At 40.8% G+C, this 26540-nt stretch overlaps 2 protein-coding genes and 1 non-coding gene across 5 annotated transcripts in view; 2 read left to right on the top strand and 1 right to left on the bottom strand.

Moving 5' to 3' along the window:
* Positions 1–15323, top strand: part of Ppp2r3a (protein phosphatase 2 regulatory subunit B''alpha) — a 205946-nt gene extending 190623 nt beyond the window's left edge. For all 3 annotated transcript variants that reach the window (XM_045136758.1, XM_045136759.1, XM_004664345.2), the window contains exon 16: positions 12596–15323. In XM_045136758.1, coding sequence (XP_044992693.1) covers positions 12596–12722 — 127 coding nt within the window. In that variant the 3' untranslated portion in view covers positions 12723–15323. The remainder of the gene's footprint in view (positions 1–12595) is intronic.
* Positions 3809–3912, top strand: LOC123455641. Its single transcript, XR_006634030.1, has one exon. It is a non-coding gene; the product is annotated as a U6 spliceosomal RNA (small nuclear RNA).
* Positions 15324–16312: 989 nt separating the features above from the next.
* Msl2 (MSL complex subunit 2) overlaps positions 16313–26540 on the bottom strand; it is a 35114-nt gene continuing 24886 nt past the window's right edge. The window contains exon 2 of the mRNA XM_004664347.2: positions 16313–20140. Within this exon, the coding sequence (XP_004664404.1) occupies positions 18549–20140 (1592 nt within the window). The 3' untranslated portion in view covers positions 16313–18548. The remainder of the gene's footprint in view (positions 20141–26540) is intronic.

A 26540-nucleotide genomic window follows, 5' to 3' on the forward strand; every position in this document is an offset into this window, starting at 1 on the left:
ATGCCTTTGGAGTGAAATTCTTCTTCTCCTACTATACCCTGAATTCTTGTTTGATCTTTTCATAGTTTCCCAAATATCTTGAAATTCCCATTCATACTTTCCTATGAGTTTGTCTTTCTCTTTGTTGGACTGTATTAGATCTGCCACCTGGTCTTCTAGTTTAGATATTTTGTCCTCTCCTTCATCCATTCTCTGGTGAAATTTTCTGCAGTTTTTATTTCACTTGACTGTGTTCTTCATTGCTAGTATTTCTGACTGGTTTTTCTTTATTATTCCTATTTCCTTACTTATGTCTTGTATTTACCTCCACATTTCATTAAAGTGGTGTCCTGTGTCTTCTTTGATTCCTTTGATTTCCTTGAACATATTTATAATCATTCTTTTTAAATCTTTCTCAGGCATTTCTTCTAAATCAGTGTCACTGGAGATCATTTCTGATGCATTAATACTTTTTGGTGGATTTATATTGTCTTGATTTTTTGTGTTTCTTGTATTATAATGTAGCGATTTAATGCTTGGATACTCTAATTATCTGCAGTATCATTAGATGTATCAATCAATCTGATGTTATCTATCTTCAGGGTAGGAGCTTAAGGTGCTAGGTGTGGCTCTTAAGACTCAAAACTCCAAAAGTGACCCTAGGTATTGGGTGTGCCTGCTATGAGAGTATTCAAGTAGGCTGAGTGGAACAACATACAGGGCAGTTCTAAATTTTAACTTAACAATATACACATTCAATGAAAAACAGCACAGAGTATTTATGCAAGAGTAGATATTATGACAACCAAATTCTCTTACAAAGTCATAGTCCCTAAGGATGTGTTTGCCCCACACCCTTAATCCTGTCAACTAGGAGGCTGAGATTTCTAGTTTGAAACAGGTTCCAAGTCAGCCTTGGGCCAGTCAGTCCCTGCCCCCAATAATGACAGAAGAAAAAGACAGAGGCCCTAAAAGTCAGGAAATGTTAAAGCAACAATAGGCAACACTAAAATACAGCTTATTTGACAAGTGCAACCACAAATATATCATTCAAGTGTAATACATAAACTTTCCTGACATGGAAAGGAAGATAACCAGTTCCAGTTCAAGCCTCTGGATCTGGCTTCGTATAAGTAGGTCCTGTTACCTTTGGGGGATGGCTTCCAGTCTCACCAATGCTGGTGCCCACCTTGATCCCTCTCAGTGCCTGGTGGCCAGGGGTGAATGAGTTCTTCAGACGTTCATGGCACTAACAGTCGGGGTATGGGAGACTTTGCAGGTTGCCTGGAGTTGTACTGGAGCTGCTCAGATGTTCCTGTTTGTATTCTCCTTCGGTAGCTGCTCAGCTGGTCTCCACTGTCTTCCCTTTCAGGTTTCTCGCCTTTGCGAGGAGGTTGATGTGAGTGGAAAATCCCCTCACTGTGTTTCTGCTCCTGCAGCCCTGTGCCCCTGGCCAGGCGGGCTCGCAAATCATGGCTGATGGCGGTTATGTAGGATTCTGGCTGGTTTCCTCCTTTCTGGAAGGTCTTGGTCTCTCCTGTTTCTGTGCTATGGTTGACAATAACGTATACACCTTCGCTTTTCAGTAGAAGAGTGTATTTTGCTGTGTTTCTGTTTATTTCCCTCCCTGGGCTGCTTTGGTGTGGCTAGTATGCCACCACCTGACCCAGAAGAACTTCTAAGAGTAGTCTATAATTTAAAGAGGAAAACAATCTTTGGGAGATGTTTAGAGATTGTTACAGAGATTGTCATTACAGAGTATATTACTAATAATGGACACATTGTCCATATGGCAGCATGTACTTTCCTGCAATGATGACAAGGATTGATGAAGAGACTGCTGAACACAGCAGTGAGCACTTGTAATCCCAGGACCAGATACATAGATAGCTAGTTTCAGGGTAGTTTGGGCTACATAGCAAAACCCTGCTTCAAAAGTAAGCAAATCAGGGCTAGAGCGATGGCTTGGTGGTTAAGGTGTATGCCTGTGAAGCCTAAGAACCCAGATTCAATTCTCCAGATCCCATGTAAGCCAGATGCACAAGAGGTACAGCAGCTAGAGACCCTGGAGTGCCCATTCTCTTTTTCTTTCTGCCTTTCTCTCTCCCTTTCTCAAATAAATAAATAAAAAGTCTGACATGGTGGAGCATGCCTTTCATAATCCAAGCACTGGGGAGGCAGAGGTAGGAGTTCGTGGCCACCCCGAGACTACATAGTGAGTTCCTGGTCAGCCTGGGCTAGAGTAAAAAAAAAAAAGAAAAAGAAAAAGAAGAAGAAGAAGAAGAAGAAGCAGGGGCTGGATGGCTTAGTACCCACATAAGCCAGATGTACAAGGGGCGCAATGCATCTGGAGTTTGTTTGCAGTGGTTAGTGGCCCCTGACGCACCCAGTCTTTCTCTGTCTTTCTCCTCTCTATCTCTTTGCCTGCAAATAAATAAACAAAAAATTTTAAAACAGTAGCAGCAGGAAGAAACTGAGTGTGATGGCTCACACTGTTAATACCAGCATTTGGTGAACTGAGGTAAAGGGATCACTATGAGTTTGAGGCAAGGTCAGGTTGGGCTAGAGTGAGACCCTGCCTCAGAAAGAAAGAGAGAGAAAGAAAAAAGAAAGAAGGGGAAAAGAAAGGACAGAAACTGGAGCTGGGCGTGGTGGCGCATGCCTTTAATCCCAGCACTCAGGAGGCAGAGGTAGGAGGATTGCCATGACTTTGAGGCCACCCTGAGACTCCATAGTGAATTCCAGGTCAGCCTGGGCTAGAGTAAGACCCTACCTCGAAAAACCAAAAAAAAAAAAAAAAAAAAAAAAAGGACAGAAACTGGAATATCTTTTGTGGAATAAAGTAGCAACAGGGACTTGGGCCCAGCTTCTAGCCCATGAGCTACCTAAGATGAAGCTGTCACCTAAGGCTCTATCTCTGGGTTCTGCTTGCCTGGATGCCCTTGCTGGCCTTCTCTCTCAGTACTTCAGTGGCCTTGAGAAATTAATTTTATTGCTCACTGTCACAGTTTGCAGTTGTGAAATATGGATATAATTATTTCATGGGATTGCTATGATGATGAATTCATGAAACTTATTCATGAAATAAATCTGTATACAGCATTGTGTCATAAGAGGTACACAATATCACCTATCATTATTTTATAGAATATTAAATTAGATTTTAAATAGCTTGAACTAGTAGAATAGAAGGCTCTTCATCTATGATCTACTTTTTAGTAAAAGGAATGTTTGGGGCTAGAGAGATGGCTTAGCAGTTAAGGCACTTGTCTAAAAAGCCCAAGGACCCAGGTTCAATTCTGCAGACCCACACAGACCAGATGCATTTGTTTGCATCACTAGAGGCCCTGGCGTGCCCATCCTCTCTCTCCCTTGCTCTCTATTGACCTGTTTCTCTCTCAAATAAATAAATTAATTTTTTTTTTTTTATAAAAGGGAATGTTTAGGAAAGCTTGTTGGACCAGAAGGAGTTTCTGGCTCCCTAGGTAGACTTCCAGAGATGCAGAGGCGTGGTTTCGTAGAGGAATGAAAGAATGAGTGAGATGACAGTAAGAGTGCAAACACACTGAGAATCACAGTGATGTGGATAGTGCGGCTGTCACACCACACGCCATCCATATGGATGCCCCAGAAGCCACAGTGAACATTGGAGGTGTGAGGCATAGAGTTACACTTAATCTCACAAGTTATTTGAGGATGCTTTGAACTTAGAGAAATATTTATGTGATCTGGAAGGGAGACTGTAGATGGGGTAGGATACTTAACTTTTTTAAAGTGCCAGCAGCTACAGAGAGAGAGAACTCAATTTGTATCAAAATCTTAGTAGAATGTACTCACTTTGGCAGCACATAGACTAAAATTAGAACAATACAGAGATTAGCATACCCCTTGCACAAGGATGACACACAAATTCATGAAGCATTCCATATTTTTATAAAAGGATAAAGCTTTTTTAAATCTCAGTAGAAAACAAGACATAGTGGCTCAAGCCTGTGAGGGAGGAGGATCAGTCACCATGCGTTCAAGGCCAGTGGGGTACAGAGTAAGCTGTGGCCAAGCTGGGCTAGAGTGAGGCTTTGCCTGAAAAACAAAAGTCAGAGATTTTTATTGTAGAAATTAACAAACTAACTCTGAAGTAGAAATAAAAATGAAAAGCATCTAGGACATCCAGATGTCGTGGGTTATAGCTACAGTCCTAACATTCGGGAGCAAGAGGATAGAGTTCAAGGCTCGGACGGGAAGTTAGCTCAGTGGTGTAGTGCTTGCCTACACATGCACAAGGTTCTGCACTCAGCCTAGGATTATTTAAAGAATTCCAGGCTAGTCTGGGCTACATGGTGAGACCCTGTCTCAAACATCAACAAAAATAAGTACCTAAAAATAATGAAAATAGTTTAAAAGAACAAAGTTAATAAAACACTTGGGCTACCTGATTGTCAACACTTACTATGGGGGCTGGAGAGATGGCAGTTAAGGCACTTGCCTGCAAAGCCCAATGACTCAGATTCAGTTCCCCAGTGTACACGTAAAGCCAGATGCACAAAGTAGTACATGTATCTGGAGCTCATTTCCAGTGGCTACAGGCCTTAGGTACCTGTGTTCTTGTTTTCTTTCTCTCTCTTTTCAAATAAATAAATAAAATATTCCTTAAAAAAACAAACTTACTATAGGGCGGAAGATGGCTTAACAGTTAAGGTATTTTCCTGGGAAGCCTAAGGACTCATGTTTGACTCTCCAGATCCCACATAAGGCAGATACACAAGATGGATGCAAGCACACAAGGTCACAAATGCGAACAAAATGGCGTATGCATCTGGAGTTCAATTTCAGTGGCTGGAGGCCCTGGTGCGCCAGTTCTCTCTCCCTCTCATAAAACCTTTTTTAAAGCTTAAAAATTTTTATTGAAAACTTACTATGAAGCAGGGCATGGTGGCACATGCCTTTAATCCCAGCACAATTGCCGTGAGTTCAAGGCCACCCTGAGACTATGTAGTGAATTCCAGGTCAGCCTGGGCTAAAGTGAGACCCTACCTCGGGAAAAAAAAAAAAAAAAAAAAACTTACTATGGGCTGGGCATGGTGGTAAACACCTTTAATTACAGTGCTGAAGAAGCTGAAGTAGGAGGATCACCATGAACTAGTTCAAGGTCAGCATGGGCTACAAAGTGAGTTACAGGTCAGCCTGTGCTAGAGAAACCCTTCTTCAAAAAAATATCCCCCCAGTAAAAATATGGCATACTAATTTTCAATCAAAGGGAAAAGATGCTTTTCAGAATAATAATGTTGGGCTGGAGAGACGGCTTAGCGGTTAAGGTGCTTGCCAGCAAAGCCAAAGGACCAAGGTTCAATTCCCCAGTACCCACATACAGCCAGATAAACAAGGGGGTGCATATATCTGGACTTCATTTGCAGTGGCTAAAGGCCCTGGTATGTCCATTCTCTCTGCCTCATTCTCCCCCTCTCTCAAATAAATAAGTTTTAAAAATGTATTATAAAACAGTGCTGTAGATGGGGAGGTGGCTCAGAAAGGCCCTTGCTTGCAAGGCCTGCCAGTCCAGGTTCTGGAGTCTGGAGTGTGTTTGCAGTGGCAAGGGACACTGGCATGCCATACTCATTCTTTCTCTCTTCCTCGCTCTAAACAAACAAACAACCAAAAAAAAACTTTTAAAGAAATTTAAATGCTGAAATAATGAAAACATTGGATTTGCGTGGGTAAAATAAAATTTCATAGCCTTGGACTGGAGGAATGGTTTAATGGTTGAGGCACTTGCCTGCAAAGCCAAAGGACCCAGGTTCCATTCCCCAGGACCCACATAAGCCAGATGCATAAGGTGGCACATGCGTCTAGAGTTCGTATGCAGTGGCTGCACCCATTCTCTCTCTCTCTCCTCCCCCCCTCTTTCTCTGCCAAATAAATAAAATAAAATTTTCATAGCCTATGTGATAGAAAAACAACACAAAATGGATCACTGTAACTGTAAGAGCCACTGTAAATTTTCTAGAACACGAAATCTTTTTTTATTTTACCAGTGTGTGTAGGTAGGGTATGTTCATTGCAGAAGTTAGTATATAAACAAAACTTTTCACCTAAAAATCTCCCATTCAGGAACACACTTTGTATTACCACTTTTGAATGTATCTCTGGACACTCCTATACAAATAACCTGTTTTGCATCCTTATTACATCCTTTAAGACATTTCTATGCAAATAATGTTTCATACCTTCATTACAAAATATAAAAAGTGCTTTAAAAGAGAAAATAGATAGGTATAAACACTTAGAAGTATGTTTGAATAAAAACAAGAAAACTAATATCAGCTAAGGAGAAAATATAACTGGCTCAAACAAAAGGTGCTTCTTTTTTTCTTTTTTTTCAAGTTGTAACATTAAGAGAAAGTGTTCGTGTGCACGGAAGGGAGAGGACCGGGGACACAGACAGTACCGGTGAGGGGTCAAGAGCGAGGATGCAGTTACCAGCTGCGGTGAAATTCAACCAGTGTAGATGAGCAGCTTTTGCTGGATGCCCTCTGAGATAAGGCTTACAAAGCACACATATGGGCAACAGCCACAGCCTGTGCAGCAAATGCGAGAAAGGCAGAAAAGGAAAGGCCTGTTACGGGAGTAACATCTGACTGGCTGATTCAAAAGCAAGGCTAGGCCCAGAATCCCAAGTCTGTACTACCTAGGGCTTCCTCTCGAGAGGAGGTACAAATCTGGGTGAACAGATATCATGCAGAAATTGCTACACTCAGAAAAGGGAAGAAGAAAATATAAAGAGCAGAGACTTAGGAGACAGACATATCTGGCCCAAGTACCAGCAGAGCAGGTTACCTGACTCCTGTGGCTCAGTTTCAGGTGATAACAGCAACTACCTTCAGTCTTTGAGAGAATCAATATATATAAATACCTGGCACATAGCTGCTGGTAACAGTGGCTGCCACTGCCCTTTATGAGATGCAGCCTATAACTTTAGTGGTTAACAGCATGAAATTTTAAACAAGGTACTACAGAACATAAGGTCCTTAGGCATAGTTCTGTATAATAATAAAACATGGCTCTTTATTTCTACAACTTCTGGGCCCATGGCCTCACTAACTACTCCAGAGTTGAGTCAGCTGTGTTCTCATTACCAGGGCACAGTACATGACACACAGTAACTATCTGTAGTGTAAACATAATGTATCTAGCATGTCTGGCATATATTAACACTAGATCATAACGGCAAAGAACTTTTATTTTGCATATGTGTGTGGTGCATGCATACATGTATGTATGGGTGTGAAGGCCAAATGTTGGCATCAGGTGACCTCTTGCTTTTCCACTTACTTTTTAAAAATTTGTTATGATTTCTTTTTTATTTGAGAGAGAATAGCTCTAGGGCCACTAGTCACTGCAAACATACTCCACATGCATGTGCCACCTTGTGCATCTGGCTTCACATAGGTACTGGGGAGTCAAACCTGGGTCTTTAGGCTTTGCAGGCAAATGCCTTAACCATTGATCCATCTCTCCAGCCCTCCTACCTCGAAAAAACAAAAAGAAAAAATGAAAGCAATCTTCATTTGATCCCAGCAGAATGTCTGTGATCTACACCTGCCAAGAAGTGGTCATTTAAGAGCTGGGTGATCTGCTCTTCCCTCCATGGTCTCAAGTTTCTGGAGAGCAGCGTAAAGATTAAGACTCCCGGGTGCAGCACTGCTAACTTCAGGGACTTCTTCACCTTCCGCCATTCATAAGACACACTTTCCCCAACTCCGCAGGGCTCCACAAGAGCCGGGGGCATGTGCCAGTCGCTGTGCTACAGCCCAAGGAACTAGTGGTTACAGAACGGACACTTGAGAGCCAGTGACTCTATAATATGAAGGCTGAACCAATAATGAAGCAATTATGGAGCAAGGGTGGGTGGATTTCATAAGGTGATAATGAAACAGGTTGAGAAGAGCTGTACAAACATCGAAGAGCAAAAATTTAGAGGCGAAAATGTGTGCAGTAGCTATGAAGCAATAAACAGCATGCTGAGGCAATTTCAAAAAGCTAATATAGGGGCTGAAGAGACAGCTCAGCAGTTAAGGTGTTTGCCTGCAAAGCCCAAGACCCTGATTCCGTTTTCTAGGGCCCACATAAGCCACATGCACAAGGTGATACATGCATCTGGAGTTTGTTTGCAGTGGCTAGAGGCCTGGTGTGCCACCCCCCCCCAAATAAAAATAAATTTAAAACAAAAAGTTAATGTATCTAAACTGTAGTGAACAATAAAACATAATGGGTCTGCAGAGATTGGTTAAGCAAGAAAATGATATGATCCCACTGTGGTGGCTTGAATCAGTTGTCCGCCATAAAGCCATGGGTTCTGAATGCTTGTTCACCTGCTGGTGGCAATTTGGGAGGTGAAGCCCTGCAGGAGGCGTGTCGGCAGTGTGCTATGAGTGTCAGTCCGCTCCCCCTTGCCAGACAGGGTCACCCTCTTGCTACTACTGTAGCAGAGGTGATGTCCAATTTCTGATCATGTCATACTTACCTGCCATCATGAAGTGTCCCCTTGAGACTGTAGGCCAAAATAAAACTCCCCTCCCATCAGCAGCTTTTGGTCAGGGGCTTTGTCCCAGAAAGTGAAAGGTACCCAACACCCACTGAGAGCTTTTGAAGATTCTGCTAGATAGTAAAAGTGCAAAAGTCACAGAAGATACAATAAGGAAGTCACTATGAACATCCTGAGGAGTGCATTGGAAACTTAAGTGACATTTCAGATGAAAGGATGAGCACAATTCGCCAGAGGGGAGGAAGGTACTTCAGGCACTTGAAACTGTGGGATTAAGCCCCAAGAGTATAACTCATTCCAGCCTCATCAATGTCAGGAGGAGTATGTGGTATGAATGAAAACAAGAATTCCAACTATTGTTAAAAAAAAAAAACAAACTACGATTATCTAAACAAGAAAGCATGGTGTCCTGAACGAAGCCAGCAGCAATGGGAAGAAACAGGGCTGTTGGGCCTGTGTAGTGTTTTAAGTAGGTTGAATTTAGAGGTGAGGGGAAAAGAACTTGGGGATAACGAGGATTCTGGCTTTGAAGCCACAGGTGAACTAGTAGTGGGTCAAACACAAAGACTAGGTTCCAGCAAAGTACAAAATGAGGAGTCAACTCCCAAACCTGGCCCTCACACTGGAGTTTTAGCTGTGTAATTCATGGTGAGGTGTTCCCTGGCACACTGTAGCATGTTTCGCATTATCTCTGGATTGTACCTACTACTGTGCCCAATCTGTCCTGACATTGCCAAATGTACCCACAGCAGGTGTCTCCAGAGCACTAACAAAATGAGTTATTAAATAAACTCCCTTGTTTCTTTTACATTTGTTCAGGGGTGAGGGGCAATAAATATGCCAGGGCCTCTTGCTGCTGCTAGACAATGTCAGACACTTGCTCCATCTTTGACATCCAGCTTACCCTTGTAGTTTTACAAGCATGCACCTTTAAAGGTTGAGCCATTTTCCCAGTCTCCTTTGTAATTTTTTTTTAATTTTAATTATTTACTTCAGAAAGAGGCAGACAGAAGAGAATGGGTGCACCAGGGCCTTCGGCCACTGCAAACAAACTCCAGATGTGTGCACCACCATTGCATCTGGCTTACATGGGTCCCTGGGAATTGAACCCCGGCCATTTGGCTTTGCAGACAAGTGCCTTAACCACTAAGCCATTTCCCCAGCCCAGTAATTTTTTATTTCACAAAAAAACAATACCACACTGGACGTGACACAAATCTTGATTCCCAGGCAGAGGTTTGCAGTGAATTCAAGGCCAGCCGGAGCTACATAGTGAATTCCACATCAACCTGAGCTACAGCAAGACCCTACCTCAAAAGACCAAAAAAAATACCCACAAAGAGTTTTATGGTCCTAATTACTTTCATGGGGTGGGGGAAAGGGTTAAGGACGGCATTAGTTGAGGAAACCAATATAGAGGAGTATAGTAATGTCCAGTCACACTAACTGATCAGCCTGGTTGCGGTTGGAACCTAAGTCTTGACTCTATCTCATACTCTAAATCACTTAGCCACTGTTCCAGAGGGCCTCCACTAGGTGAGGGAAGATGAGAGGGAGGGGCTGGTTCTGTTTCACCCTTGTATTCCTAGCATCAGGCTCATGCTTAGTAACAAGAGCCCAAGCACTTACTGAATTAGTCTCCTTCAGACTGAACTCTTCAAAAATATGCCTTATCTTTAGACCTGCTGTGAAGTATTTTTAAGACACTGGCAGCTCACAAACATCAAATTAGAACACTAAGGGAAAGAAAAATGACTTTCATTTTGACAGGAGTCTGATACATTACTGCTGGAATATTTTTAATATTTATTTGAGATAGAATGGGTGCACCAGGGCCTCTAAGCACTGCAAACAAACTCCAGAGGATGTGCCACCCTGTGCATCTGCCATATGTGGGTATTAGGCAATTGAAACTGGGTCCTTAGGCTTCACAGGCAAGCACCTAAACCACTAAGCCATCACTCCAGCCCTGGAATTAGCTTTTTAAAATTGTTTTAGGGGCTGGAGATGTAGTTCAACAGTTCATGTCTTTACCTGCAAAGTCTAACAGTTCAAGTTCTATACCCTAGTACCTACATAAAGCCAGATTCACAAAGTAGCACATGCATCTGGAGTTTGTTTGCAGTGGTAGCAGGCTCTGGCGTGCCCATTTTCATTCTGTTCACAAATAAAACAGAGATAAAGTATGAGCATGCCAGGGCCACATTGTGAATGTGACTTTGCCTGAGTACTGAAGAATCAAACCCAGATCATGAGACTTCACAAGTAAGTGCCTTCAGCCACTGAGTGATCTCCCCAGGCTGGAATTATCTTTTAACAATTGTTCTCCCAAAAATGAATATTCTACTTCATTCCTAATAAAGTTACCCTTCCAACCAACATAGTGGTGCACACCTTTGATCCCAGCATTTGGAAGGCAGAAGTAGGAGGATCGCTGTGAGTTGGAGGCCAGCCTGAGACTACAGATAGAGTTCCAGGTTATCTTGGGCTACAGTGAGACCCTACCTCCAAAAATAAGAGTTGCCCTCCAGTTGCCTTATGTTTTTGGAGGCAGGGTCTCACTCTAGCCCAGGCTGGTCTCAAACTCAGTGACCCTGCTACCTCAGCCTCCTAAGTGCTGGGATAAAAGGCATGAACCACCATACCCACTTCCTGTTGACTTTTGTTTATTTGGGGTTTTTTTGTTTGTTTGGGGTTTTTTTTTTCTCTCTGTCTCCCAAGTATTGGGATTAAAGGCATGAGCCACCATGCTCAGCAATGGAAGCCTTTGATTCCAGCACTAGGGAGGCAGAGAGAGGATTGCTGTGAGTTCGAGGCCACCCTTGAGGCTACCTAGTGCATTCCAGGTCAGCCTGGGCTAGAGTGAAACCCTACCTTGGGGAGAAAAAGCAAAAAAAAAAAAAAAAAAAAAAAAAGAGAGAGAGAGAATGGCTAATTGGAGGGCACTCGACTGCAAAGCTTAAGGACCCAGGTTCAATTCCCCAGTATCCATGAAAGCCAAATGCAGGAGGTAGCGCATGAGTCTGGAGTTGGTCTGGCACGCCCATCCTCTATTTTTTTTTTAAGGCTCTCCTTGACTTCTTATCCAGCATGTCCAACCCACTAATGCCTCAAGGGAATAAGGAGTATGGAAACAAGAATAGAATCAAAGATTTTTGTTAAGTACTGGTTAAAACCTGTGGAGGTATTATAAGTTGGAATTCACTGGAGAACAATTTTCCAAATACTGGACAAGCATTTTAGTTTCTTTTCAGGGGCTAGAAAGATAGCTCAGTGGGCGAGATTTGGATTTGCTGCACAAGCATGAGCAGAGTTCTGCACCCATATTAAAAAGCTGGATGTGGGGCTGGAGAGATGGCTTAGAGGTTAAAGTGTCTACCTGTAAAGCCAAAGGATCTAGGTTCAATTCCCCAGGACCCATGTAAGCCAGATGCACAAGGTGGCACATGTGTGGAGTTTGTTTGCAGTGGCTGGAGGCCCTGGTGCACCCATTCTCTCAAATAAAAAAAAAAATTTTAAGTAAATTCTCAAAAAAAAAAGTGCATGTTTTTAACTCCAGGGCAATGAGGCAGACACATGCCTCGTCAGACTCACAGGTCAGCCAATATTACTGAAAAAGAAAAATTCAGGTTCAGAGACTTTGTCTCAAGCAATTAAGAGTGGGTAAGAGACGTTTTCCTTTGGCTTCCGCACTGGTACACACAGGGTACATGCATGTGCACAGACATGCCTACACACTACTACACAGACACACCCAAAAATATTCAGAGGGGTGAAGGCTCAGTTGATAAGGCCTGAGTTCTGGAGCCCAGTACCCACATAAATCCCAAACGGGTGTGATAACCAATTTGTTATCTCAGCAATTGAGAAGCTGACAGAATCCCTGGGTTCAAGTGAGAAATCCTCTCTCAAGTGAGAGCAACTGAGGACACCCAACACTAACTTGTGGTTATAAGCTATCACTTAGCAACAGGATAATTCTGCAGGCTGGGTTCAGTCTCAGACTTAATGAACTGACCTGTATCCAAATGTTAAACTATTTTTTTCAAAATCAACTTATTTTTGCTTGGTTCTCAGCTCCTTTGAAGACTACGAAGCAGACGAACCTGCTTCCCCCTCTGAATTTGGAAACAAGGGCAACAAAACAGTAACGTCAAGCCTTCCAGAGAAATGTGGAAAGCTTCAGTCAGTAGATGAAGAGTAACTGCCATCGTCTACACGAAAGGAAAATAATGTGTATCTCAAATACTTGTGTGAAGAGATACTCTAGTCTGCATACTGTTTCCTAAAGGCTTTGATTTCTCTCAAGTGTGTGTATCCACTAAGAACTTTGAAGTGTTTTAAGTAATGGGTCTATGTACACACAATGTAAAAAGACGACTTCCAGTTGGCCTCAGGCATCTTGCAGAGGTTTTCCTCTGTGAATATGACAACATGCCATACCCTCCGAAGACTGTGAATCAGCACTCTACAACCCCGAATGTTCCAAGGCTCTGTTGGAATCAATGCCAAATACCATTCTCTGCACAGAAGCAGAAGTTGCCTCAGCATTGGCCAGCCTCCCTGAGGCCCCTCAGGGCTCCTATGGAGCCTGGAAGAAACCTTCACTTGGAAAGATCTTGAGTCAGAAAACCTGGAACTTGATAGTGAAGGCCTCCAGAACTAACTTGTAGTCCCAGTAATAAAAGCACTGCCAAACATCTCAGAGACTTTTAGCTATATGTACTGGAGTTCAGAGATCTTGAGCGTACCTGGTTTAATGTAATTTCACAACCTGCCAAACTGCTAGTCACTTTACATCCTCAGGTATTGTAACCACTGGTCCTTCCAACTTTGCTGGCAAGCTCTGACATCCTCCCCATCCTGACTGTGGCTCTTACATAAACTCTCAAGAAAAAAAAATTCTTAAAATGAACATACAGAATTCAACTCATACTTGAAAATGTGGGGTGGGGGGATGTCATAGTTTACCTAACATGTGCAGACAATTATTGATTAATCTCCAAATTAGCTGCCTTCCTCTCACCTTCTAAGTCCTACTTTTGAAGACATCAATGAATGATACCGTGTGTGAAGACCTTCCAAGACATGGTCCCTCCTCCACTGAATGTGAGCCACAAGTAAAATGCTCAATCTAACCAGTACTCCTTACTTCATGATGGGATGAAACTAGATGTTTCATGCACCTCAGTATTTATAACATAATTGATAGACAAGTGGTGTCGCCCATAATAGAAAGTTTTTACTACAGTGGTAAATGTATTGCTTTCTGAATCCTGTCTTTGTTCAGCATGCCACTATGCAGCCAAATCCTACAATATCCCTGAGGTAAAAACCCGAAGAGTACTCTCCAACCCACTTTTTATTCAGCCTTCCCTTGGGTTTTAGTCTTTTTTAAAGTGTCAGGATAGCCTGCCTTTCTACTCCATTTTGGTTCCTTTGATGATATGTACAAAGCCAAGCACTGAAATAATCAAACCATGGAATATGGTAGACAAAATGTGTTAAGAATGTAAGAAATGCCTACCAACTAGTAGTGATCCTGCCTATCCTCCCAGAGCCCACGTTATTTTACCTTCATGATGAGAACTGATACTCCACATAATGATTACAAATAATAGTTAACCCAGAGAGAATTAAAAGGCTAATAGTGCCCACATTTTTAGAAAATATGATATGCAGCCAAGTGTGGTGGTTACACAAGGTGTGAAACAATCGGGGGTGGGGGGAGGCACGGCAGAGTAATTTACTATATACAGTAATAACAGATGTTGCCAGAGTGGCACACACCTACAATCCCAATTTAGGAGGTTTTAGTGAGGAGGATTCAGAGTTTAAGGCCAGCCTGGGCTACATAGTGAGACTGTGTCAAAACAAAAAGATTATGTGATACATATTCACTACCAATCCGTTAGACTACCAGGGAAGGAAAGCAACTATTTTTAATTTCACATAAAATACAAAAGGTAATACGTTTAGAAACCAAATACAGCTTAAAAGATTTTTTAGTTATAATGGTGTATTTGGGACTCAACAAAAAGTGAATCTACAATTTATATTTTTGGGGGGAGGGGTAAATGAGCTGGGCTAGTTGGGCCTCACTAGCCACACACTGAAATTACATGCCAAGTTATACTTACTTGTGGTGCTGGGGATCAAACCCAGAGCCTTACACATGCTAGGAAAGCACTCTAACCACCAAGCTACAGCTTTTAGCCTTTTTCCCCCCTTAAAGTATTTGACTTTACTTCTCTACCCTGTTTCTCCTTACTGAAGTTCTGTTGTTTTCACTTTGGTCATTACTTGGTTTTAAACATCTAGATTATAAAAAAAGTGTAGCTATCAATATTTTGAGTTACCCAAATCATCCATTTTTAAGAATTAAAAGCATGTATTTCTTTTTAGAGCTGAATGCAGGAATGTAAATTCTGAAAAATTAGTTAGTGTATATTTGATTTTTTGGTAAAAGATCATACTAAATATAACCATTGCCACCTAACTGGAAATTGCATCCCTGGACCCTTTATAAAGTTATGATCTCAACACTATTTAATGAAAACAAGGATTTAAAGCAAAACATTAATTGCCAAGGCAATCAAATAAATAAAATTCTGCATATTTTCCCTGTATCTTATCTGTCAATGTATTGTTCAAAGTGTTAAAAAAAAAAAAAACTTTTGGTTGATAAAATGAAGTAAGTCATTTACTCAACTTTGAAAATGTTGAAATAAGTATATTTGAGTGGAGATGACTGCATGACTTGTTTTCCCCTTTTTGACAAACCAAAATAAAGTTGTCAAACACATATGAATGATGTTCACTAAGATGATCGCTATACATTGGTCACAATTGGTTTCGATGTCTAAAAGATTAGCACTGTAAACAAGGTTAAGTACAACTTGCAATAACTCTGAACCTCTGGGAAAACTATAAAAAGAAATCTTTGCAAGTATAACCTGGCAACCTAAGAAATGTTTTACTCCAGGTATAAAGAAAAGGACCAACATCTGGGATGAGGGATTCACTTTAGCTCCATCTAACATGTTGTGGCAGTATGTTAAAGAATGTGTAACTATATGTTGTAAGGTACCTAAGATATAATTTTAAGGGCATGAAAAAATAATATAAATTACCATCTGTTAGATCCAGACACTGGAATTTAGTATTTCTTAAAAGCATTCTATATTACCTATGAAGTGGGAAGTCATTTTTTTTATTTCCTGTTATAAAATTCTCATAGAATATTCTTTAAGAAAGCAATAAATTAAACATAATTCTAGGGACTGGAGAGATGGCTCAGCAGCTAAGGCACTTGCCTGCAAAGCCTGACGGCCTGGATTCAATTCCCCAGTATCCACATGAGGCACATGAATCTGGAGTTCATTTGTAGTTGCAGGAGGTCTTGGCACAGCCATTCTACCTTGCCTTGCAAATAAATAATTCTAAACCTTAGGATCTATTGATAAAAATGTACACTTCATGAAGCTAAGCAAAAAGGGAAAACTGTCAACTCTAAAACTATTACCTAAAGTAGAAAAAAAACCACTTGATTATTTAATAAGGAATCAGAAGACTGAAGATGTGCTCCACTAAATGCTGTCTTGTTTGGTAGTTTCATATCCTAATGAAGTAAATTCAGTTCAGTAATCCTCTAAGTAGTAACTGATCAGCATTCCTAAATAACTCACTGTATAAAGAAAAATAATACAAAATCCAAGGCACTGTAATTACTCTTCCCCAAATTAATAAACCATTCAGAGCATGCTATCCCGAACTCCTCAGTATTCTACAACATAGAATTAGAAAACTATCATTTATTGATAGATTTTAGGTGTAATACAGGTTTCCAAAAATGTGGCAGTGAGAATACCAGCATAAAAAAGAGAAACTTGTGCTAAAAACAACCTGAATTCATCATTGGCAATATTACATAACAATCAAGGTCCTCACATACTGATTTCCACTTTTGTCTGTATTGCCAACCTCCCATGCATCAAAAAACACAAAGGTAAGATTATCAAATTTGGGAAGCAATGAAGTAATCTATGAGTCTTAAGGTCATAATATTAGGAAAGTTTGGGATATTTGCAAAATATATCCTAATCATTGTGTACAATCTTATCTCTAGTCATTTTTTCAGTGATCATTAGTGAATAAAAAAACAGATTTACAAGTTTGTATAGCAGGGCATCTGGGTTCAACACAAACTGTTACAAACTTTAGGTAAATACATGTTTCATAAGACACAGCTAACACTTAAAGGAATTTAAATAAGATTTCAAAACTTGGTAAGCAAATAAAGACAAGACAACTAAGAAGCATTTTCCACCATTTACTCTTGTTATCAAAAATAGTTCAACTCTTCTTGCAAAACAAAAACAAAATAGTACATACTGGACACACACATCACATTTTTCTTCCTATGGCTTTAGCCCACCCCCACCCCACCAAAAGAGACCAAAAAAAAAAATTTTTTTTTAAAAGCCCAATGACAACAACAAAAACAACTCTACCTGACCACATTCACAGAAAATGACACCAGGATACACTACAAAACAGGAGGTGTCATCTGCTCTGTGTCCAAAGGATTCTTCTCCACATCTTGTACGAGGCGAGTAACCATCATTGAACATGCTGTGTGCCAAATCAAAACATAACTTCAACATATCAGATCTCACTAGAGATGGTGAACATAGTAGAAATTTTAACTTTTCCAGCAGTATTTTCCTTAAAATAAGCACTGTCAAAGCAGCAACTCTTTTAAATTATCTCTTTCCATCTAGTCAGTCCTTGTTTGACTTGGGCTGTGCTCTTTCAACCAACTAGATTTCCCTTCAACAGAATGTTTGTCTTCCCCATAAAAATTAACAGGAAGAAGTACATTAAAACTGAAACACAGTTTGTGCTTTACATGCAAAAGAGCATTCTAAAGCAAACCCTCCAAGCTGTAAACCTACCTAAACGCACAGGCTTCATAAAAAGACGTCTTCATTAGACTTCAATAAAGAAGCCTTCATAATGAATAGCACCCTAAAAATAATAGGAGCATATTCAAGAAAAAGTCTGTGTCAAATAGAGGAAATAAAAATCAAAGTGACCAATAACAGTAAATATAATGCATAAATCTAGGTAAGTTCGGGAGCATTATTCCAGAAATTATTAATCTCAATTTCTAAGTAAAATCTTTTTATAATTTTTTAAAAGTTCTGTCATATGCTATATAATCTAAACTCAATTACATTCAGAATAAAGCTGTTCTTCACTTTAGTAATCCAATTAAGACACTGCTCAGGGAAGGAAGAATTTAGGATTTTCCCCCTTAAAATGAGTCAGACAACTAAAAGGGGCTGAATTCATAAATTTAAAGCATAAACAGCTAAACACTTGTAATCTGACAGAATTTCAGTTTGTTTACCTTTTAAAAAGACAGATTTCTTAAAACATTCTAATGGGGGAATTTTCTTTCATAATACTGCTGATTTAAGAACTGCTACATACACCAGTAGCCAATTTTCATGATCAGAAATGGTATTGTCAGCACAAAGATTGAGCTGGACACATCAGCTTCTCTACAGGAGAAACAACAATGCAGCATCTAAAAGCAGCACTGTCTCCTGAATAAACTAATGGCTACTTTATTCCACAAAAAAATTGCACAATCTTTATGGACTGACTAGATACCACTTCCTTACACTTAAATCATAAACTTTGATTATGCACAAAGCATGACCTTAGACAATGAGGTTAATGTTATTTTCCTTGCCAAAGTTCATTCTGTATAAATCAGTTGCATCAGCATTTGTTCTCCATCTATGAGGTTCTGTAAGAACTAAGAACATATAGTTGTAGGGTTACTCCTCCATTATCTGCAAACTATTTCCCCGACACTAACACATATAACTTAGCAATGAAAACACTTGATACAAGTGATCTATATGCAGGAGCTCCGGCAAGTTAAACCCACAGAACCATAGCTGCCGTAGAACTGTAGCTATTTACCTACCAGAGGTAGGTTTAAAGACCCACTGATTTAACAGTCGAATCTCATGTCTATAGCTTCATCCAAACTTTTGTCGTCATGTGTACTGGCAGCTAAAAACGTTGTTACTGGGGACCCTGTGACATTAATTACACTGGTGCTGGTACTTGCGTTACGCACAGCAATGCTAGTCACATTAATGCCCAAAGTGAGCCTGGTCTGCTCCAAGGCCTTTTCTGGCACGGCAAATGCCTCCAGCTTCTTCTCCCCATTGGCCATATAGGAGTTTTGGCAGCCACGACATATACAATCTAAGCAGGCTTTTCGGTTAGAGTAGCAAGGGCAGCGTTGGCCGCGGCATGTAAGAACACTTGGATTTTGAGTAGCACGCCCGCATTTACACCCTTTCTTTTCCTGGGGTTTTTTGTACACAGTCTTGGTAGGACTTCCTGGCATAAAATGGTGACTAGGAATCTTTTCCTTTACCGCTTTGTCCTTTTTAAGAATACCTGGCTTGGTTTTAGAGTGAGACTTCTTAGATCCATGTTCATGACTCTTTTTCATGCTTTTAGCAGATAAAAGTACAGTTTTGCTGAGTTTGGGTGTCGTGCCTCCATTCGGAACAGTTGCTATAGGTTGAAGAGAAATTTTGCTCTCCCGCTTCACTGTCACAGGAGCAGATGCCCCCAGCGTGGGGCCTCGGATAATGGTAGAAATTGGAAGTGGCTGAACTTTCTCACTGTCACTTTCTGACCTGGATCGTTTTCTATTCAATTTTGCTACCTTCGGAGTTGCTGCTGTACATGATAATCCATGAAGTGCAGGACTGGTAGACATAAAAACATTATGGCTGAGAGACTGGGAAGAAAGCTGCAAAAAAGGTCCATTAGATACAGTGGCTTCCAAGTTCGGCTGCAAACTGGGACAACAAACCTCTGTGTTTGAAACAGTTTCTAAGCTGCGGAGTACTTCCTCAACACTCAGTAACAGAGAATCACCAGGTTTTATATCTTCACTGAAACTGCAGATATCAATGCCTGTGGAACATAAATCAGTGGCTACTGTGTCACAGACAGGTGGCAAGCTGTCCGACAGATCCTCAGTTTTTATATCAACAGTATTACACACATCAATCGTATTTGGATGTTCAGGTGAAGGAATATTTAAACCAAACCTATCTATTGAAAGTCCATTATAAGTAGGCAAACCATTGATAACAGAACTGCCAATAGCAATGCTGAGGGTGCTTTCAGACATTGGAGATAAACTAGCTTGAGGATCAGCTGTGGGTTCTGAGGTTGAAGGTAAAGGGGAATGTGTTAAACACAAAGTAAAGGATGAATCTGAGGGTTTTTCTGTCTCCTCACAGAACAATGATCCATCATTAAGCAAAGCCAAAATATCAGAAGAACAGTCAACTGCTTCTATGATATCCCGTGCCAGTGTTGTCTGTGTTATATATTCACACAGTTTTTTGTAGCAGTTCACTAGGATGCTTAACTGCTTGTTTTCTTCAAACTGCTCATAGTCTTTGCACCAGCTACAGGAAGGTTTCATCATCATTTTCTTGCCTTTACAAGTTTTGCAGACATAGTGTTGGCAGGTGGAGTTGGTGGGTGCAATAGGATCTTGTAGCAAATGTCCTAAGGAAGGAGGAAAACACAGATTTTTAATAAAATTAAGTTAGTCTCCCATAATGCTGTTATGATAACAATAACCTATCAAAATTGACATTGGTTAACCTCAGCAGACCAGATAACAGTAACAATAAATAATTCATTTTGTATCCTTTAACCCAAACCACAATCTTCTGTGATTATCTTTTCCTAAAAATGTTAAAATTAAATATTTAAAATTTTAAATTAGGGCTGCAGAGATTGCTTAGCAGCTAAGGCACATGTCTACAAAGCCTAAGGGCCAGGTTTGATTCTCCATGTCCCATGTAAGCCAGATGCACATGATGGTACATGTGTCTTAAGTTCCTTTGCATAGGCCCTGGTGCGCCCAATCTCAATCTCTCTCTCTTTCTCTGTCTCAAATAAATAAAAAAAAATCTAAAAAAAACTGAAGTAAAAATTAAGTTAGTCTCATATAATGCTGTTACAATGATATGATTAACATTAATCTATCAAAACTGACATTAGTTAACCTCAGCAGACTAGATAACAATTAGAAAAATACTTATTAGTTCATTTCATATTCTTTATTCCTTTATCTGAAGCCAGAATCTTCTTTGATTCTGTCTTTTCCAAAAAAGGTTACCTCCCACCTTCTTATCCTTTCCCCTCCCAAGGCTGTAAGAGATGAAACACAGTTAGCGAAAGCATAAACTAGGCTTAAAACCCTTGAAATCTCAACCTAATGCAACACCACAAAGATAGAACATATTGAAGAAAAACAGTACAAAGGCCTTATCACAGAAGCAAATGGTATTTCAACCAGTTAACACACACACACACATCATAAATCTTTAATTAAACTGTAGCTACAAATGGAAAAAATACTCATTAAACCACATTTTTTTTAAAAAGCCAGGCGTGGTGGCACACACCTTTAATCCCAGCACTTGGGAGGCAGAGGTAGGAGGATAGCCATGAGTTTGAGAGTTTGAGGCCACCCTGAGACTCCATAGTGAATTCCAGGTCAGCCTGGGCTAGAGTGAGACCTTACCGCGAAAAACCAAAAACAAAAAAAAAAAAAAAAAAAAAACATTAAAAGACCGGGCGTGGTGGCACATGCCTTTAATCCCAGCACTTGGAAGGCAGAGGTAGGAGACTCCCTGTGAGTTTGAAGCCACCCTGAGACTACATAGTGAATTCCAGATTAGCCTGGGCTAGAGTGAGACCCTGTCTCGAAAAACCAAAAAACAACAACAAAAAAAAAAAAACCTCATTTAAATAAAAGGAAGTTCTATTCAACCTAAATTCTAAAAAAGGTTAAAAAATGGGGGGAGGGGAATCTCTCTGAAAGGTGCTGGGATTTAAAATAACTATGTATCATAAACCACAAGTATCCATCCTAAGTGCAGCAACATAGTGTTAAAAGTAAAAGTGGTCTCCCAACTTGGAACAACTCCCAAATTATAAATGACCTGTAAGTATGAACAAGGGAAAAGAACAATTCAATTCCTTACTCCCAATTCATATTCAGTCTACCCAAAGCTGTATCAATGGAAATGAAACAGGAAAACTATCAAATATTTGGGAAGTGTATACCTAAGCAATAAAAGTCAAAGACATCAGAAAATAAACCAAAAAGCATTTACTTAGTGAAAAGGACAACATATCAAACTTGACAGAGCCAAGGCATCCCTTAAAGGCAAGCTTACTGATTGATTGGTTTGCGGGAAGTGGCCAAGGCTTAACTGGAACTTACTCTGCAGCCCCAAACTGGTTTCTGGCCCAAAAGAGCAGAAGCAGGAGGATTTCTTGAGCCCAGGACCTCAAGACCAGCAAGTGTAACAGTCTCTTTAGATCCAACACTGCCAGTGCAGTAGAATCAACCCCTCTACTTGCAAACAGATAATTAAAAAGAAAAAAGGTTAAACAAGGACTTGAAACTGCCAATTAAGAGCACATCCTGTGCAAGCATGATCTGAGAGGGCCTGAGATGAACAGTTTGAATCTACAGAACCCACATGGACAGTAGGATGTGGTCACACTCGCCTGTAACTCAAGTACCACAGGGGAGCACAGACCCAGCAATCACTGGAGCATGAGAAAAACTGGCAAGCTCAGTAAAAATGGTCGGAGCAGCAACAAAGTAGACACCTGAGGTTCAGCTCTAGCAACACAGGTCAGTGCACCTCACTGCAGGCAAGCGCATGGTGCCCCACATGGGTACACAACAACAAAAGAAGTCAAATTAATCTACACAAACAAGTGTACCATAGCAACATTACTCGCAGCAGCACAAATCTAGACATTAGCCGTAAATTAATGAACATTTGGATTTGGGAACAAGTGATGGTTGGACAAGCAATGGAACACTTCAGCAATCTTTAAAAAAAATTAGCCTGCATGGTGGTACACACCTTTAATCCCAGCACTCAGTAGGCAGAGGTAAGAGGATCGCCATGAGTTCAAGGCCATCCTGAGACTCCATAGTGAATTCCAGGTCAGCCTGGGCTAGAGTGAAACCCTACATGAAAAACCAAAACCAAAAAACAACAACAACAACAAAAAAGCTATTAGTCATAGCACAAAAAGAGAGACACTTCAAAAATAATACACTAGTTCTTTAAATCCTAGCACTCCAGAGGCTGAGGTAGGATCTCTGTAAGTTTAAGGCCAGACTAAGCTATACTAAAACCCTAACAGATCACCAAACCCTGAAAAAATATGCTAAGTGAAAGAAATCAAAGAGTTCAAGAAGACGACACTGTTCCACGATCCCTTTTATATAAAAATGATTTAAAATGACAAAGTAGAAACAATGCTTGATTGAGGCTAAGAATGAGAGTGAAGATTAACCTATAAATAACAAATGGAACTATTGGAGGAATGAAAATATTGCAAATTCTAAATCTAATTGTGGTGGTGATAGGTAAACAACACTTAAAGGGAGGCTTGGAGAGATGTCTTACTGGTTAAGGTGCTTGCCCCTAAAGCCTAAGGATCCAGGTTCAATTACCCAGTATCCATGTAAAGCTGGGTACACAAGGTGGAGCATGTGTCTGGAGTTCGTTTGCAGTGGCTGAAGACCCTACCTAGTGTGTCCATATTCTGCAACCCCCCACCCTCCGCCTCAAACAAACAGATAAATAAAATACTTTAAAAACTGCCTTAAAGAGACTGGGGAGATTGCTCAGGATAAAACACTTGCCACACAAGCCTGAATACCTGAGTTTGATCCTCAGACCCTGAGGCTGGAGAGATGGCTCAGCGCTTTGTTAAAGGTACATGCTTGCTTGAGCCTCAGACCCCAAGTAAAAAGCCAGAAGCTGTTGTAATTCTAGCATGCTGATGGAGAAATGAGAGGTAGTAGAAACAAGAAAATTTTCCAGATCTCAGCATGCACACCAACAAGGAAGCAGCAGAGCGAGATCCACAGAAACCATGTCTCAAGTGAGGTAGAGTGAGGAAGACCAACCCCAAAGCTCCCCTCTAACTTCCTCACACACGCTATGGCAGGCAGACAACTGCATTCACACACATGAGCACATAATCCATATAAACACACACATACACAAAATGTTAGAAAATTAAGTTTTAAATCACTTTAAGGTCCCAGTAAAAGGTAATTTTATATCTAATTTGATGGTGTAATCATTTGTATCAAGCAACATTATAATACAAAAAAGTAACTCAATCCTTTAGAGTCCCTGTGGTTTTTGGTTTTTAGTCATTACAATGGTAGTGATAATGTTAATGATAATCATAAAAGTGCTGGGATATGGACTGGAAAGATCGCTTAGCAGTTAAGGCACTTGCCTGCAAAGCCAAAGGACCTAGGCTCAATTACCTGGGACCCTTAGAAGCCAGATGTACAAAGTGGCACATCTGTCTGGAGTTCATTTCCAGTAGCTGAAGGTCCTGGCATGCTCATTCTCTCCTCTTCTCTTCCTCCCTCCCTCTTCCCCCTCCCCATCTCTCAAACAAATAAAAATATTCTTTTAAAAAGTGCTCTGATAAGAGCTGGGTGTGGTGGTGCACACCTTTAATCCCAGCACTTGGGAGGCAGAGGTAGGAAGATTGAGTTCAAGGCCACTCAGACTACAGCTCTCTCTCCTCTCCACCTCCCCCTCGCTCTTTCACCTAATTTTAAAAAAAGCAGCAGCTGTAAGATAATAGAAAAGGTTAAGTAAAAAGTCCTGCAGTTCTAGGCCACATACCTTGGTGTACACACTAGCCAACAAAAGATTTTCACTAAATCAAAGTAGAAGGTAAGAACTGACAGCTGAGGTTGTTTTGATTTCCAAGTGTGCTATGGCATGTATTTGACCACATTCACACACATGAACACACACTCAAAAATTAAAAAAAAAACTTTAGATAGCTTTTTTTTTTAATTATTTAATTTATTTATTTGAGAGCGACAGACACAGAGAGAAAGACAGAGAGAGGGAGAGAGAGAATGGGCACGCCAGGGCTTCCAGCCTCTGCAAACAAACTCCAGACGCGTGCGCCCCCTTGTGCATCTGGCTAACGTGGGACCTGGGGAACCGAGCCTCGAACCGGGGTCCTTAGGCTTCACAGGCAAGCGCTTAACCGCTAAGCCATCTCTCCAGCCCCTTTAGATATCTTTTGGGTATCAAAAGCATGTTACTCTCACATAATTTTATAAAGTTATCAATACTCAACATGATAAATGTAGAAATTGAGGCACAAATAGGTTAGGTGATGGGCTCAAAGTCACTCAATCAGGTAACAAAGCTGGGATGTGAGCCCAAAAGTTATTTAGCTACTCTGAGGTCTTTTGAGTATTTTTCTTTATGAGAGATAAGAATATGGGCATGCCAAGGCTACTTGCCACTGCAAACAAATTCCAGACACATGCACCACTTTGTGCATCTGGCTTAATGTGGGTACTGGAAAGCAAACCCTTACCAGCAAGGTTTTGGAAGCAAGCACCTTCAAATGGAGGGCCATCTCCCAAACCCAGTGCTTTGCAGTCATTATGTATCTCCATAGACAGTAAGCAGACCCACTGATAGCTCGTGTCTGATTCTTAACTAATTCTCTATCCCTTCTACCCAGGGAAGAAAAGGTTGAGAATCTTGAGTAGATGTATACAAGGTTAAGGGAGACCCCAAAGACCTACACCTGGGCATTCATGTTTTAGGGGGCCAGGCCTGTCCTGCACCCAGAGTCCACTCAGCTAGATAATTGTGTTTCTACCAATAGCATAAAACGTGTGTATCACTACAAAACCTGTTAATACAAGTTCATAGTCCTCCAAAACCCTGGAGATCAGATGTATTTTAGAATTCTTCAGACATTAGAATGTTAACCATGTTGTAGATGATGAAGATGATGGAACACTCCTGGGGGTGGAGTCTGTGAGGATGGCTATAATCAAATACTTATTTCTTCAGAAAGCTGCATAAAAGACTGACTAGATGTGACAGTGAGGGTAGTCAGCCAGATATACACATAAACAGTGTTACAAGAAGGGGTTAAAATTCTTGACCCTGGACCCTGAGAGCACAACATTCTACAACTGTGGATAAGGGCGGTTAACTGTCTGCAGAGGAGCTGCCTGGTGACTGCAACTATTAAAACGCAGGTCTTACTCAAGCTCCTTGCAAGTATAAAACTGAAACACAAAGTGATTTTAGAAATCTACATGTAAGCCCAGTTAAAAATTGGATTCAACCATATAGACCCCAGCCCCATATCATTATCATTGTTGTTTGAGCCCCTTTTGAATAACTTCTAGGCAACCACGTGCATGGTGAACAACAGGTTAATCGAACTTCAAAACCACCCTGGGAATGGAGGGTTGTGGAGACCTTGGTGGGAGAATGGTGTGGGGGACTTAAGATGGTACAAAAATCCCTACCCGGGGGCTGGAGAGATGGCTTAGCGGTTTAAGTGCTTGCCTGTGAAGACTAAGGACCCTGGTTCGAGGCTCGATTCTCCAGGACCCACGTTAGCCAGATGCACAAGGGGGTGCACACGTCTGGAGTTCATTTGCAGTGGTTGGAAGCCCTGGACTGCCCATTCTCAATCTCACTCTCGATCTGCCTATTTCTCTTTCTGTCACTCTCAAATAAATAAATAAAAATGAACAACAACAACAAAAAAAATCCCTACCCCAAGGGATTTGCTGCCTCCTTGTGTAGTCCTGTCTAAAAGTATACTTTTATTTTTAAATAAACTTCCATTTCTGCAATTTAAAGATTTCTTAGACAAATGGCTAGTTTTAGGTCTATGACATAAACTACTCCAGAGTCTTGATCATTTTACTATTATTATAAACAAGAAAACTGTAAGGATTAGACTCAGACCTGAAGAGCAAAGCTTAAAAATACTGGGGATGTATAAATGCAGTGAAGTAAGCCATCTGAAATACTCAAGTAGGGGCTGGAGAGATGGCTTA

Source organism: Jaculus jaculus, chromosome 17 (assembly GCF_020740685.1).
Source record: "Jaculus jaculus isolate mJacJac1 chromosome 17, mJacJac1.mat.Y.cur, whole genome shotgun sequence".
Lineage (NCBI taxonomy): Eukaryota > Metazoa > Chordata > Mammalia > Rodentia > Dipodidae > Jaculus > Jaculus jaculus.